This window comes from Myxine glutinosa, chromosome 1 (genome assembly GCF_964187855.1).
Source record: "Myxine glutinosa chromosome 1, kmMyxGlut1.1, whole genome shotgun sequence".
NCBI classification, from domain to species: Eukaryota; Metazoa; Chordata; class Myxini; order Myxiniformes; family Myxinidae; genus Myxine; species Myxine glutinosa.
In genome coordinates, this window is record NC_136261.1 from 299,686,470 (window position 1) to 299,700,807 (window position 14,338).

General features: G+C 47.4%; 1 protein-coding gene and 1 long non-coding RNA gene across 4 annotated transcripts in view; both read right to left on the bottom strand.

Moving 5' to 3' along the window:
- Positions 1-14,338, bottom strand: part of LOC137439202 (coiled-coil and C2 domain-containing protein 1A) — a 145,124-nt gene that overhangs the window by 122,992 nt on the left and 7,794 nt on the right. For all 3 annotated transcript variants that reach the window (XM_068134937.2, XM_068134943.2, XM_068134955.2), the window contains 2 exons: positions 8,821-8,958; positions 8,413-8,731 (listed from right to left, as the gene is read on the bottom strand). In XM_068134937.2, the coding sequence (XP_067991038.2) occupies positions 8,413-8,731; positions 8,821-8,958 (457 nt within the window). The remainder of the gene's footprint in view (positions 1-8,412; positions 8,732-8,820; positions 8,959-14,338) is intronic.
- On the bottom strand, positions 7,752-7,964 carry LOC144888814 (uncharacterized). Its single transcript, XR_013621344.1, has 2 exons — positions 7,901-7,964; positions 7,752-7,793 (listed from the first exon to the last, which is right to left on the bottom strand). It is a non-coding gene; the product is annotated as an uncharacterized LOC144888814 (long non-coding RNA).

Consider the following 14,338-nt stretch of genomic DNA (forward strand, 5'->3'; position numbering starts at 1 on the left):
TGGACTGTGGCTCGTATCGAGCGATAAAGTTATTGGAGCATGGAATGAAGCTATTGGAAAGGGTGTTGGAGAGGAGGATAAGGAAGAAAGTGAAGATCGACAAAATGCAGTTTGGATTTATGCCAGGAAGAGGAATGACAAACGCGCTTTTTATTGTAAGGCAGTTGCAGGAGAAGTACATGGAAAAGAGGAAGAAGTTGTTTCTTGGGTTTGTTAATCTGGAGAAAGCATTCGATAGGGTTCCACGTGAAGTAGTGACATGGGCATTGAGGAAGTTAGGAGTGGAGGAATGGTTGATCAGAGTAGTGATGGCAATGTACGAGAGCGTGCACAGCTGTAAGGACGAAGGACGGGAACAGTGGTGAGTTTGAGGTGAAGGTGGGAGTGCATCAGTGGTCAGTACTAAGTCCACTAGTATTTGTAGCTGTGATGGAGGTGCTGGCTCGGAATGCAAAGGAGGGTTTACCGTGGGAGTTGTTGTATGAAGGTGATCTGGTGTTGATTGCGGAAAGTATGGATGGACTGAAGGAGAAGATGAACAAGTGGAAGGAATGTATGGAGACAAAAGGTCTGAAGGTGAATATCGGGAAAACGAAGGTGATGGCAAGTGGTAAAGCATGTGGTGAGGTGGCAAGAACTTGGAAGTGGCCGTGTGCTGTGTGCAGGAAGGGTGTCGGAGTGAACTCCATTCAATGTACAATGTGCGCTGAGTGGGTTCATCAAAAATGTAGTGATTTGAGAGGGTCATTAACCAGTGTGGCAGCTACATTCAAGTGTAAGGTGTGCACAGAGGGAGCTGCAGATGGAGGAAATGCTGAGTTGGATCTTGGAGACGGCGTGAAGCTGGAAGGTGTGAAAACATTTTGCTACCTAGGAGGCATGCTGAATGGAGAAGGTGGATCAGACTCGGCAACGGTTGCTGGAGTGACGTGCATGAAAGAAGTTTCGGGAACTGAGTGGCATGCTGACGAGGAGAGGAGTGTCGTTGAGGCTGAAGGGAAAGGTGTATGCTGCATGTATGAGAAGTGTTATGATTTATGGGAGCGAGACATGGGTCATGAATGTAGAGCAGCAACGAAGGCTGGAAAGGGTGGAAATGCGAATGGTTCGGTGGATGTGCAGAGTATCGTTGAGAGAGAGGAAGACAAATGACGAATTGTGAAAGATGATGGGAATAGAGCCTGTGACGGATGCTGTGAAGAGAAACAGGTTGAGATGGTTTGGTCATGTGTTGCGGAAGGATGAAGGTGACTGGTTGAGAAGAGTGATGGAAATGAATGTAGAAGGAAGTAGAGGACGGGGAAGACCGAGAAAGACTTGGCTGAAGGTGCTGGAAGAAGAAATGCAAGCAAGGGGGTTAACAAGGGGAGATGCAGAAAATCGGGCAAAATGGAGAAGATTGTCATGGAGCCCGCAAGGCTAACCCCCGCTCTAGCAGGGAAAGTGGCCTTAAAATGCCTGTTGTGTTTGTTGTTGTTGTGCTCTGATATGTTGTACCTAATGTCTGATATGTTCAATGTTCAATGCTATTTGATAGATTATTGTCATGACGTCGACTGATATGCCTCCATCCACATTATTACAACATTATATACACTTTACCAAGTTCGATTCAAATCCCTACAGCTGTTCTCAAGTATCACATTTTTACAAGACATGACCTCTGACCGTTGATGCAGAAATCTCATCAGTTCATCTTTTCATCATAATATATTGTTGCAGTTTTGGGAAACAGCTAAGAAGTAATGGCAACCACCATACAGGTACCTTAGAATAGTTATTTCATAGCAGAACATTATCTTAACCCCTTCCCCTTATTTTGGGTTCGTATGTCTATGCGTTGGGGAAGGGAAAGACACGCCCTCCACTCATAAAGGGATAATAAACCAGGCAGATGCACAAAGATTGCATCCAGATTGATTTAAAGTCTTGAAGGACAGAAGACAGACCAAAGACCATTGGAATTTGCACCAATCAGGGCCTGAGTCCCTTCGAGAGAGCTAGTGGGGGCAGAGTACGGCCTCCACCAATTCGGGATCCAGGACACCCTCGAACAGCACTCCCCCCCCCCCCCCCCCCCACCCCTGGCAAGGGCTGGACAAAAGGCCTTACACACGTGTTCCTCTCTCTCTCCTCTCTCTCTCTCTGCCAGTTTCACCTAGCACGTGCCTGCATTACTCTCACTTGGCTTTTGGACTCTGTTGGCAGTACACGTGTGCTCCTTTCTTGGTCGGACCATCTCACAGGCCTCAGTGCATGCCTGCATTGCTCTTCGCCTTGGATTCCATTGGCTGTATTCGTGTTTTTGGCCTCTCTCTTCGGCCGGGACATTGTTCACCTTGCCTTGCACGTGATTCACTCGCTTGTCCGGTTTCATCCTTGCACGTGTGCATGACCTGGACTCTTTCTGCACGTACATGGTGCCTGCCCTTGTTCGTGTTGGGACTACCTGCTCGTGTTCTTGCTGGGAATCACCTTTACCTGCTCGTGTTGGGATCACCTTTACCTGCTCGTGTTGGGGACTACCATTTGCCGGCTTGGTGTTCGTTGGTGAGGTCAAGACAAAGGCCGTCGTGAGGGGAGGCATCTGGAAAATCGTGGCCTTTGTGCTAACAGGTTTCCAACGTTCGTTTTCCCCTCCCACTCCCCCATGAATGTGTGCTGGGCCCATGTCATGTTTATTTGTAGTGATCATAATAAGGTGTAGGATAAGCTAAGTTTCTGCTTCTTGTCCCTTTTGCTTTCCTATCGATAAGTTGCACTGGAAATATTTGTAAATAAATCAAATCGTTAAACGTTTCCTTTCTCTCTGTACATGAATGTCTTTTCTTCCATTGGTCTGCCATTGCTCGCACCCAGAGTAGCGATCGTCCGTAACAAAATTAGCATGAACCCGGCGGGTACCAACGGTTGCACGGCCAGCTAAAATTCCATCCAGGAACAAAAGAAAGTGGTACACCGCCGGAGGGTACATATGCTACGTTCCCCAATTGAAACTGTCACGTGGTACAGGTAAACGGTGTTAGACAATTGGACCCTGCTATCGCGTGACGGACCAATTGGCATTCGTAATTTCTGGTTCACAACCTGCCGAAGTACGAAGTTATTCGTGCGTGGCAGCCATAGGTCCGGTAAGTTCAGGAGGGAACGGAGGTTAACCTCCTCATAGTAGACCCGAACCCCGGGCCGTAACAATATACTTAGACCAAAAATCTGGTTCACAAGTCCACAAATCTGGAACCAAAGTTTGGTCAAAATCCAATCTGGTTCACAAGTTACATCGGCAACAGAATTTTTACCTAATGGGACTTTTGACCTTTGATCTATTGACCATATAATCTAACGAGTTCATCTTTGCATCATGAGTCATGACACATACTTGTACCAAATTTGACTTTGTTCCCTTCAGCGGTTCTTAGGTTGGTAATGAAAAGCTATTGCAGGCTCTGACCTCTTGACCCCAAAATTAAATCAGTTCATCTTTGCATCAGAATCCATACTTGTATTGGTCAAAATCCCATTACTGATTCACAAGATATCGCGGTAACAGGATTTTTACCTCAAATGACATCTGGCCTTTGACCTCGTGACAGCAAAATCTAATCAGTTCATCTTTTCCTCATTCTACATACCTGCACCAAATTTGATTTAAATCCTTCAGCCTTTCAGAATGCAGTAACGAAAACATATCACATACGGATGGACGGAGGGACAGCCGGACAGACAACCCAAAAACATAATACCAGTCGGCAGAGGCTGTTGTGAAAATCAACCAAATCCACAACTCGTCCCATAGATAGGTTTAATTTCAATTAGATCGTAACATCATCCTGTAAAATACACCATGCAACATATATGTCAGGATCAAGGCATCATATGAGAAAGATTGGATATATCAGTCAATGCAAGCAAGCCTAGAATATAAGTGGGTATGTACCATTCAATTCTACATGTCATTGTATAAAGTCGCAGGAGTGGCCTCGAGTCGCGGACGTCCCGAGGTCTTATAGACACCGCCCAGTGGTTTAAGTGAGCGTCACACCTGGGTTCAACTTACATTTTCACCACATTCTCCCCGCCGTTAGAACTATGCTGCCACTAGGCAGGAAGCGAGCGCGCGTCAGCGTTAATGGGTAGAGGAAGTCATTATATCATTATGAGGGTGTCAAAGAAATATTCCTATTGATTCTTGTCTTTGCGCCATTGTGTTATGTTTCGCACACTGTCAAAGCGTCTTTAGGGCTTCCTGGAAAGCGCTATACGAAACAAATCCATTATCAGTAGTACAGGTCAGTCGGTCCATCCGTAGAGGTCAGTGTGGCGAATTACCCTGCCAGCACAGGTTCGGAAACTACCAGGTACGACGTCCCCAAATCCGGAGTCCCCTGCTTCGGAGTAGCCGCTGGAGGCAGGTGTCGGAGGGGCACCTCAGTGCCCTCACCGCTTCAGGCAGGGGTGTATCAGGCGAAGGGAGCCTGGTTAGCAAACATGTCCGATACTGGCAGACGATGAGCCTGTGGGTCACAATAGTCTAGTCTCACAGGCCTATGTGCTGGATAAGGTGTACCTTTTCGATTACATAAGGTGTACCTTGCACATAAGGTGTACCTTGTCGAAGAGCGAATGTCCATTCGTCGCAATGCAACAATTACAGGAAGATGTGCCGATGTGGAAGATGTATAAATCAGTAAGCCTCTTTACAGTAAGCTGTAACAGTAAGTAAGATTACATGACAGGAGGCCATGACAGTGTAAGTCAATTACAGTAAGTCTGTACCGGCCTAGGAGTTGTAACAGTAAGTAAGATTACATGACAGGAGGCCATTACAGTAAGTACAGCGTACTCACAAGCTCCGGCAAATAGGTTTACAAGCAAAACGTATGCCACGAGTGCCCTCCGAAGGCTGCCCGAACGACCGGCATGGCTGATTACGACGACGCACAAAACGACCGAAATGCGCCTTCCCAGCGAAGCGCGCAGAATCTCCCGACCTGCAGCACAGCGCTCAGAGGATCGGAGAAGATCGGCTATACCGGCTACCAGCTACCGAGAGAACGTCCCGGATGGATTGTCCATCCATGGCCCGTTCGGCTATACCACCGGCTATACCGGCTACCGAGAGAACGTCCCGGATGGATTGTCCATCCATGGCCCGTTCGGCCATACCGACTACCGAGAGAACGGGCTTGTCCATCCATGGCCCGTTCGGCCATACCGGCTACCGAGAGACGTCCTGGAGGGATTGTATCCATGGCCCGTCCTATTGACTACGCGGCGATACCGGCTACCGTCCCGGAGGGATTGTCCCGGAGGGATTGAGAAAACGTCGAGGTCGAGAAATGGAAAACGTCCCGGATGGATCGGCCATCCATGATGGTCCATCCATGGCCCGGATGGATGGATCGACATCCAAGAGGATGGCCCGGATGGATGGATCGACATCCAAGAGGATGGCCCGGATGGATGGGGCCCGGATGGATGGATCGACATCCAAGAGGATGGCCCGGATGGATGGATCGACATCCAAGAGGATGGCCCGGATGGATGGACCATCATCTCACCCCCTCACTCATCCATCCCCCCCCCCCCCCCCCCCCGTTGTGAAGTGTGAGATAACAGCCGCGCACCGCGCACCGAAGTCGAGCGACCTTCACAGTCTGGGTCAAAGGGAACGCAATCAGGCAGCGGCCGGGCGAGGCGTCTCGCAGTCTCGAAATGTGTGGAGGCGAGCCAAGACATGTCCTAGAAGCAACAAGCCCAGAGTCAAGGGCGATCCGGCAGGCCGGTACCCACGTGGCTTGCTCAGGAGACGAGGGAGTCGGGCGCAACGCTCAATGTTACCGTGTCAGGGGGTCACCGTGCACCCCCAAATGCCCCGTGCCTTGTCGATTAACGGCATAAGTCCTCGATGTTGGCTAGTCGCCCTCGAAGGCCGCCACGTTATGACACGCACTTTAGGGCAGGGGCGGTCAGATTGAGTATTTCTGCTATCTGTAGAGGTACCCAGGTAGACGAACTCAGGTAGACATACTCTGATGACGCAAGCGCGGGAAGCAGTTAATGGCGCTGTAGAGCAAACGCGTGATTTAGTCGATGACGTCATCAATTGGTTCGGGCGCGTGCGGGCGGGTTTGACGGCGAGTTCCAGCTGAGCGGTATCCCCAGACGGAGTAGAGTAGCACACCGAAATCTATAGCCTCGCGTCCATTGGGCAGCAGCATTCGAGCGGGCTCGAGATTGGTGTACGGAATACGAACCCGGCCGACGAGTGAAATGTATTATCTAGGGCTCACCGCGTACGAGGGAAACCAAAAGTCGAGCTCGGCCCGTTGAACCAGTGCGGCTTCACCGAGTCGAGAGGGCGAGCACGCCGAGTCGAGAGGGCGAGCATGCTTGGCAGCGATAAACTGCACGACCTGAAGTAGCGTCTCGTTTGTTTAGCTGTCGGGTCAAAGGATCGAATACATATCACGCCCTGAAGTAGCGTCTCGTTTGTTAGCTTTCGGGTCAAAGGATCGAATACATATCACGCCCTGAAGTAGCGTCTCGTTTGTTTAGCTTTCGGGTCAAAGGATCGAATACATATCACGCCCTGAAGTAGCGTCTCGTTTGTTAGCTTTCGGGTCAAAGGATCGAATACATATCACGCCCTGAAGTAGAGTCTCGTTTGTTTAGCTTTCGGGCCGTGTTTTGTCCGGAGTTTTAGTCATAGTTAGTCATAGAATACATATGGTATATGATTCGCGCGTAGGTGATTCCGACGTGCAGCAATTGGAATCGCCGGCCTCGCAGAGTGGTGCCCGCGTTGGGCGCAGCGTGGCTTCGCGTAGGAGGAGGTGATTCCGAGCAGCGATCGGAGTCGTAGGCCTCACGGAGTAGTGCACGCGACGGGTGCAGCGTGCGGCGTCGAGGTGATTCCGAGCAGCGATCGGAGTCGTAGGCCTCACGGAGTAGTGCACGCGACGGGTGCAGCGTGCGGCGTCGCGTGGGAGGAGGTGATTCTGAGCAGCGATCGGAATCGTAGGCCTCACAGAGTAGTGCACGCAACGGGTGCAGCGCGCGCGATTCACGCGGGGAGGTGCTTCCGAGCAGCGATCGGTCGGGCACAGAGTAGTGCACGCGACGGGTGCGGCGTGCGGCGTCGCGTAGGAGGAGGTGATTCCGAGCAGCGATCGGAATCGTAGGCCTCACAGAGTAGTGCACGCGACGGGTGCCGCGCGCGCGATTCGCGCGTGGAGGTGCTTCCGAGCGCGGCATAACAGTCAAGGGAGTCGTGAACACTCGCGTGGTCATATCTCGGGCCGAGGCACGCAAATCAGTTGGTCGGGCCGTCGGCTCCAAGCGGGTCCGTCGTTCCGACGGGGTTTCGGCCGCAGGACGTTGCCCAGTAGCATCGTTCTCCAGGCGTCTTGCCGGAGTCCGTCATGCCTGCTCCGGCGTTCGGGCCTCAGGAGAGCAGTTCGCGTTTTGACGACGCGGTCCCGCAAAAGGCTTGCGAGGTCCCCATTGCATCCGGTCCTTTCGAGGCAGACCGGCGGCGAGAGTAGTCGGAGCTCCGTAGCTGGAGCTAGCTCGACGGGTCCTCCGCCGGTCATTCTTCTCCAAGGTGGGCCTCGCAGGAGCGCGGAGAATGTCGGGAACGCTCGTCTGTGATCTGCGTTCATCCGGCCATCGCAAGACTCGTGTCCCGCCATTTCCGAAGATCATAATTGAAATTAAGTGTTGTGAAAATCAACCAAATCCACAACTCGTCCCATAGATAGGTTTAATTTCAATTAGATCGTAACATCATCCTGTAAAATACACCATGCAACATATATGTCAGGATCAAGGCATCATATGAGAAAGATTGGATATATCAGTCAATGCAAGCAAGCCTAGAATATAAGTGGGTACGTACCATTCAATTCTACATGTCATTGTATAAAGTCGCAGGAGTGGCCTCGAGTCGCGGACGTCCCGAGGTCTTATAGACACCGCCCAGTGGTTTAAGTGAGCGTCACACCTGGGTTCAACTTACATTTTCACCACAGAGGCATAAAAAGCTTAGAAGAGGTGCACGTTTTGGAAGAAATCAACAAAGAAAACTGTATTTCAACATCATCTGGCCAAGTTGTTTCCAATCTGCTGTTTGAAGCTACTTAAAGTACTAAAGCTACTTAAACTACGAAACTACTACTTAAAGTACTTTAACTACTTAGTTATTCAATGGTGGTCACACTCGGAAAACATCTTTGAAAACCTATGGTACATGCACTGCACATTTATCAAATCAGGAGCTAGATCCTTGTTTAAATTCATACAAAAGTACAGGATTTCCAAAAAAGCCATCTTGGGAAGGATTAATTCTACTTCCTGTATATCTTCATTAATTCAACATTTTTACAAGATCAACCATCACAGTGGACACACCTTCACTTCCTTTGGTCACTTCTTCCTGTTTGGCAGCAACATGCACTTTACGTGGTGGACAAGGAGGTGGTGTTTCAGAAGGTGATGAATGAGGAGCCGGAGGCATAGGTGGTGAACGAGCCGCTAGACTGCTTCGTTCCACTGGTGTGGCAATCGGGGAGCTCGGCTGTGGCAGTAAACCACGTGACGAGGGACTGGTGGCAGGAGGTCCGTCGAGTGGGCTCGGTTTTACACCTGCACCAGTCCATACAGCTGGAGGGATGTCGGCCTCAGCAATGGGCTTGCCCTGCTGAGTGGCTTTTTGCATGGTCTTTAGCGTCTAATGGTGAAAATGAAATAAACTGCACAATTGTCATAATAGTCAGCAAAGTCAGAGAGTATGCAGATTACGAGAAAGTGCTAATGTACCTTAAGGCCTCTCTCATAGCGTCTCTTCTTGGAGATCTCTCCAGCTTCTTGCGCTAAGACCACAGCCTTTTCATACATCACCACCCTCTCGTCGATGACAGAAACAATGCTGACACTTCCTCGCTTCTCACTCGATTCCTTAAATGGGAAAAAATGTCGACAAGTATGAGCACCTCTGCTTCAAACTCTCGAAACACACAAACTTCAGGTCTACAAGATGTTTGTACTGATCCATCAGCTTCCTTCCGCATGATACCCGTGAATCCCTACATTTTCCATAGCCCTCATACGATGGTGGTTTAAAGGTGGAACAAACCCTACAAGAGCCAAAGCTATATGATCTTTGCTCGAGTTTTAACTTTATTTTCCCTTTAAATAAACGATATAATTCTCTACAAACTTACATTTCTTACCTTTATGAGTCTACTGTGAAATGTATGTGACATACATACACATGCATGTGACAGCCAACCATAGACCCTCAAAAGTAAGACATTGCCAGCTCCGCAGAAATCATTGGAAAATTCACTCAGCTGCAATTCATGCGCTCTCTCGATATCAACCACTCGTTCTCCGGCATCAAAACACTTTAAAACCTCAAATTTAATTACTAAACTCATTGTTAGCTCAGTCTCTGAAGGTGGACAGATGTTATGTTTTCATCCCAGTCTGTTTGTTTGTCGGTTTGTGAGCAGGATATCTCAAAAAGTTATGCATGGATTCGGACAAAACTTGGTGTACAAGTTGGGTGTGTGACAAGGACGAATCGATTCGATTTTTCTGAAGATCCACATACAGATACGAGAAATGTTAGTGATTTTTCACCATTTAGATTGGGATAAAAACGATATAAAGCATGATATCTCAAAATGTTATGGACAGATTATGACAAAACTTGGTGGATGATTTAGGTAGGTGACAAGAACAAGCTGATTAGGTTTTGGTCAAGGTCAGATGCAGATCCAGCCTATCAATGGGATACAAAACATAAACGGTTCATCGTTGTATCCATTTATTCCATTCTTCATATGGTTGTTGTTCTATGGCCATCCCCACCTATCAAATCCCAAACCATACCGCTTGTCCTTGATGGGTATATCTGCTAGTATTATAAAAAGCATGCGTTTTCATTGTTGAGCAGAGTTTTTGGCTGAACAGATTGTATTAACTGCATTATATATTGGATTTTCTCAAAGGGTTTGAAGCACCCCCTAAATATTTTCCATTAGTGCGCAGGATCTGAAGCACTCGTGGAGACAGCCAGCAGCCGTGTATAATTGGATGAGTAAAATTCGATCAATCCTCCACTAGCTTTGCGAGGTCTTTATCATGTTCTCAATCACAAATAAGAAGAGTTACAATGGCCTGCAAAAGTATTCACATTTTGATTCCACCTGACCTTATTTCATGATGCTTTCAAATCAAACTTAATATTGTTCTGCAAACCGTCGCCCCACAGCAATGGCACACAATGTATATTGTATAGGTTCCCGATTTAGTTATTTCATTATTAAATGTTCCAGACAAGCCTCTCTTTTGTCTAATGGGTTTCAAAGGGGATATGCGTTGAGGGATCAGTTAGGCTTTTTCTTTTTTCTCCATTCCCCCCCCCCGACCCCCCCCCCCCCATCTATCTTAATTTTAAAGCCAAACTCACACTGTCTGTCTGTCTCTCTCTCGCCACATTGGACTTTGCGTGACACTCCTTCACATGCTCCCTCATTTGCATGCTGTGCGCCAAAGCTCCGTTTGAAACTGCGTGCCAGAACCAAACTGCCACCACAGCCACAGCAGCACTCCCACCACCATTCAGCCACCACCGAGATAACCACTTTGCCAATCGTCCACTCAGACGCCCAAACGTTATTGCAAAGTACTTTTATCAATAATCATTCAAGCACACCATTCCAACGCTCGCTCGCAATTCAAATTCATCTTGTCCAAACACATGCCTCAATCACAGCTCAACCACCACAAACCCATTTCAACCACGATGCAGTTTCAACCACTGCGCCTCCACCACTTCAACCTGCCTGCCTGCACCTCACTATGCAGCCACTATCTCATGCTGCTCGAGGACGTAATTTCACCGCACTACTACAGCTACCAACAAGACTCGCTGCCGGTTAGCACAAACCTGCACTAACCTTCCCACTGTTCTCTCCTGTCAGCAACGACCCTCTGGTTATCCACCATGCCATTCAGGCCCTTTCTGGGTGTTCGGGCGGTGAACGGGGAACAATACACATCAGCTCCATGTTGAGTCGGGCGCTGATGCCTGTGGCACATCCCGGGAGTGAATGACTACATTTTGAGACCAGTAAGCTCGCAGAGAGGGTGACGTCACACGGAGGCTCATCTGGGCCAATGGGCACCCACACCAGAGCCAATGTGGGTGGCTCTCGTCAACCACGCCTAGAAAGGGTGGGGTGTCACCCTTGACCCCTGCCAGACTCCACCCCTCCCGAGACGCATAAAAGGCAGAGCCGCAAATCTGTCCAGACATGGTGGTTGGGGTGCTGTCGGGAAGGGAAATCATCATGATAGTTGGTGGTGGCGTTATCGCTATCGTCGTCATCTGGTATGATCATTGAGCCCCATTATTCTTCATCGGAACTGTTGAATGGAGGCACTAACCCATGGCATTTGAACTGCCTTGGAATGGAGAGGAACAGGAGAAGCACGCTGGAGCAAGCCGGGCGAGCAGGTTCAATTCAGGCACCAATTGCAAATAGTCTTATTACCCATTCCCCAAACGCAAGGAAGCGAGAGACACGTCAGTCCTTGCGTGGCGAGCCAAGAGATCAATGAAGCCTTGCCCTGCTCTTTCCTTGTTAACCCTCTCCACCGCAGTGTGATTCTGGAGGCGCCTGTTATGTTAGACCTGTGGGTAAGTTGTATCAGCTTGGTAAATACGTGAATAACTCTGCTCTTTGTCTCTTTGCTTTTGACCCTGCTGTATGTCTTTTGCTGTACTCCCCACACAAATCAATGGCTTTGCCCTGCTGTACTTTGTGAAAACAAAACCTTATCGTCTTGAATGTGCCACATATCTTTCCTTTGACCACTCCCTCCCCACTACACCTTGTAAATAAACCCTTGGTTTGTTCTTCCAATCTACCCATATCGTGTTTTCCTTCATTGGTCTAGCATAGTCCGTATTTATTGCTAGCCTGAGAGGTTTTTACCTCAATTAATTGCCTCATGTAATTAAACCAGTGATACATTTCTGTTCTGCTTAAAAGTAATTCGAGTGCAGAGCTCAGGGCACAATCCCCGGTCAGTCGGGCCACGTCATCCCCAGGTAAACAGTGTTAGACGGAGGACCCTAGGTGATTTGGCCATCTGATTGGCGTTTGTGATCGATTACTAACCCGATGGGTCACAGAGCTATCTCTGGCACATCGGCCTGCAGCACCGGAGGTTGGGAGGAACCAGAGGAGTCTCCCCTCATGGCGAACGCCCAACCCCGGTTGAGGAGAAATATATGAAGTATACACAAACTACTCTAAAGTGATAAAGCAAAAACAATGCAGTTAAATGTGAACAAGTTAGATTAACAGAGAAATATCAGATGATTATCAGTTGCATAAGTATTCAAACCCTTTGCCAAATTAACCCGAAGTCACTTCAGGAGCAAATTATTTGTTTGAAAGGTTCAACTGTATGTAATTAGTGGTTTAACTTAAAAATTAAGCTCCCCCACTTATCTAAGGAGGTTTAAGGTGCAACTCACTTGGTCAACCAACAAGGCAAACATGAACATCAAGGAGTTTTCCAAAAAAGTGTTGGAGAAGCACCATTCAGGAGAGGGTTAGAAGAAGATTTCAAAGTCACCCATTATCCCTTTGAGTACTGTGAAATCTATCATTAAGAAGTGGAACACGTATAATACCACCCAGACTCTACCCAGATCAGGTCGCCAATCCAAACTCAGCAGCAAGGCAAGCAGGAATTTGGTTCAGGATGTCACTGTAAATCCAATAATGACTTTGAAAGATATGCAAGGCCCTATGTCTGAGATGTGGGTCAGTGTTAATGAATCAGCAATATCCCGTTCCAGTCACAAAACTGGCCTCTGACAGGTGGCAAGAAATAAGCTATCGCTGAAAAAGGCATTTAAAGCTCGAAGGTAGTTTGGGAAAAAGCATCTTAATGATACTGCAAGCATGTGGAGAAAAAGTTTTTGTTGTCAGATGGGATAAAAATTGAATGTTTTGGTAGTCGACACCATCTCTATTGCCAAGCATGGTGGTGGCAGCATCATGTTATGGGGCTGCTTTTCAGCAGCATGGACTGACAAGCTTGTCATGAAAAAAGGAAAAATGGACAGTGCAAAGTATAGGGGAATCCTTGATGAAAACCTGCTTGAGTCAGCCATTAATCTGATTCTAGGTAGGATATTCACATTTCAGCAGGACAATGATCCAAAGCACAAAGCTAAAGCCACACTGGAGTGGCTGAATCAAAGAAAATAAAAGTTCTTGTGTGGCCCAGTCAAAGTCCTGACTCTTCAAATCGAAAATTACAGTCCATCAATGATCCCCATCAAACTTGGCAGAACTAGAGCAATCTTCACGTGAAGAATGGGCAAAGATTTCACCATCTCACTGTGCAAAGCTGGTAGAAACCTACCCAAAAAGACTCGTAGCAGTCACTGCTGGAAAAGGTGGTTCCAACAAGTACTGACCTCAGAAGCTAAATACTTTTGCAACTAGAACGGCACTCAGTAGCGAGCATACCTCCATCTGGTGAACAGTTTACGTTTTGCATCGCACTGATGGGCCGGATCTGGATTCGGACCTGGACCAAAATCGAATCGGCTTGTTCTCGTCACCGACCCAACTCATCCACAAAGTTTATTCATAACTTGTCCATAGCTTTTTTAAATATCCTGTTATACATCACTTTTCACCCGATCTCTCAATGGTGAACAATCACTTAAAAATTGAATAATTATTGTAGCCAAATCCATATTCAGTTCTTCACCAAAATCGAAACGATTTGTCCTTGTCATACATGCTACCTCTCTGCCAAATTTCGCCCGAATACATCCACAACTTTTTGAGATATCTTGTTCAAAAATGGACAGACAGACAGATAGGGGTGAAAACATAATCTCCATCCACCTTTGGTGGCAGAGGTCCACCTTTGGTGGTTTGGTGGCAGAGGTCCACCTTTGATAACATCCATCCACCTTTGGTGACAGTACGAAGATGAAAGTAACCAGTGAATTTTGATTTGTACATATATATTTAGCATTTTTATGTAACCTCTTCCAACTATAACAGTGTTTAGTTTTGTAATGAATAAAAGTAATGTAATGAATAAATCTTCAGTAATGAATAAAAAAAAGTTCATTTGGAAAAATTGTTTCTTCAAAATTCGTAATTCATCTAAATTTGGCATTATTGATAGAAGGTGAATAATTTTGCAGGCCACTTTATGATGGAAACTTGTACACCAATACAAAAATCCATGAGTTATATTCATTTTTTTTTATTTAAAATAATTATTA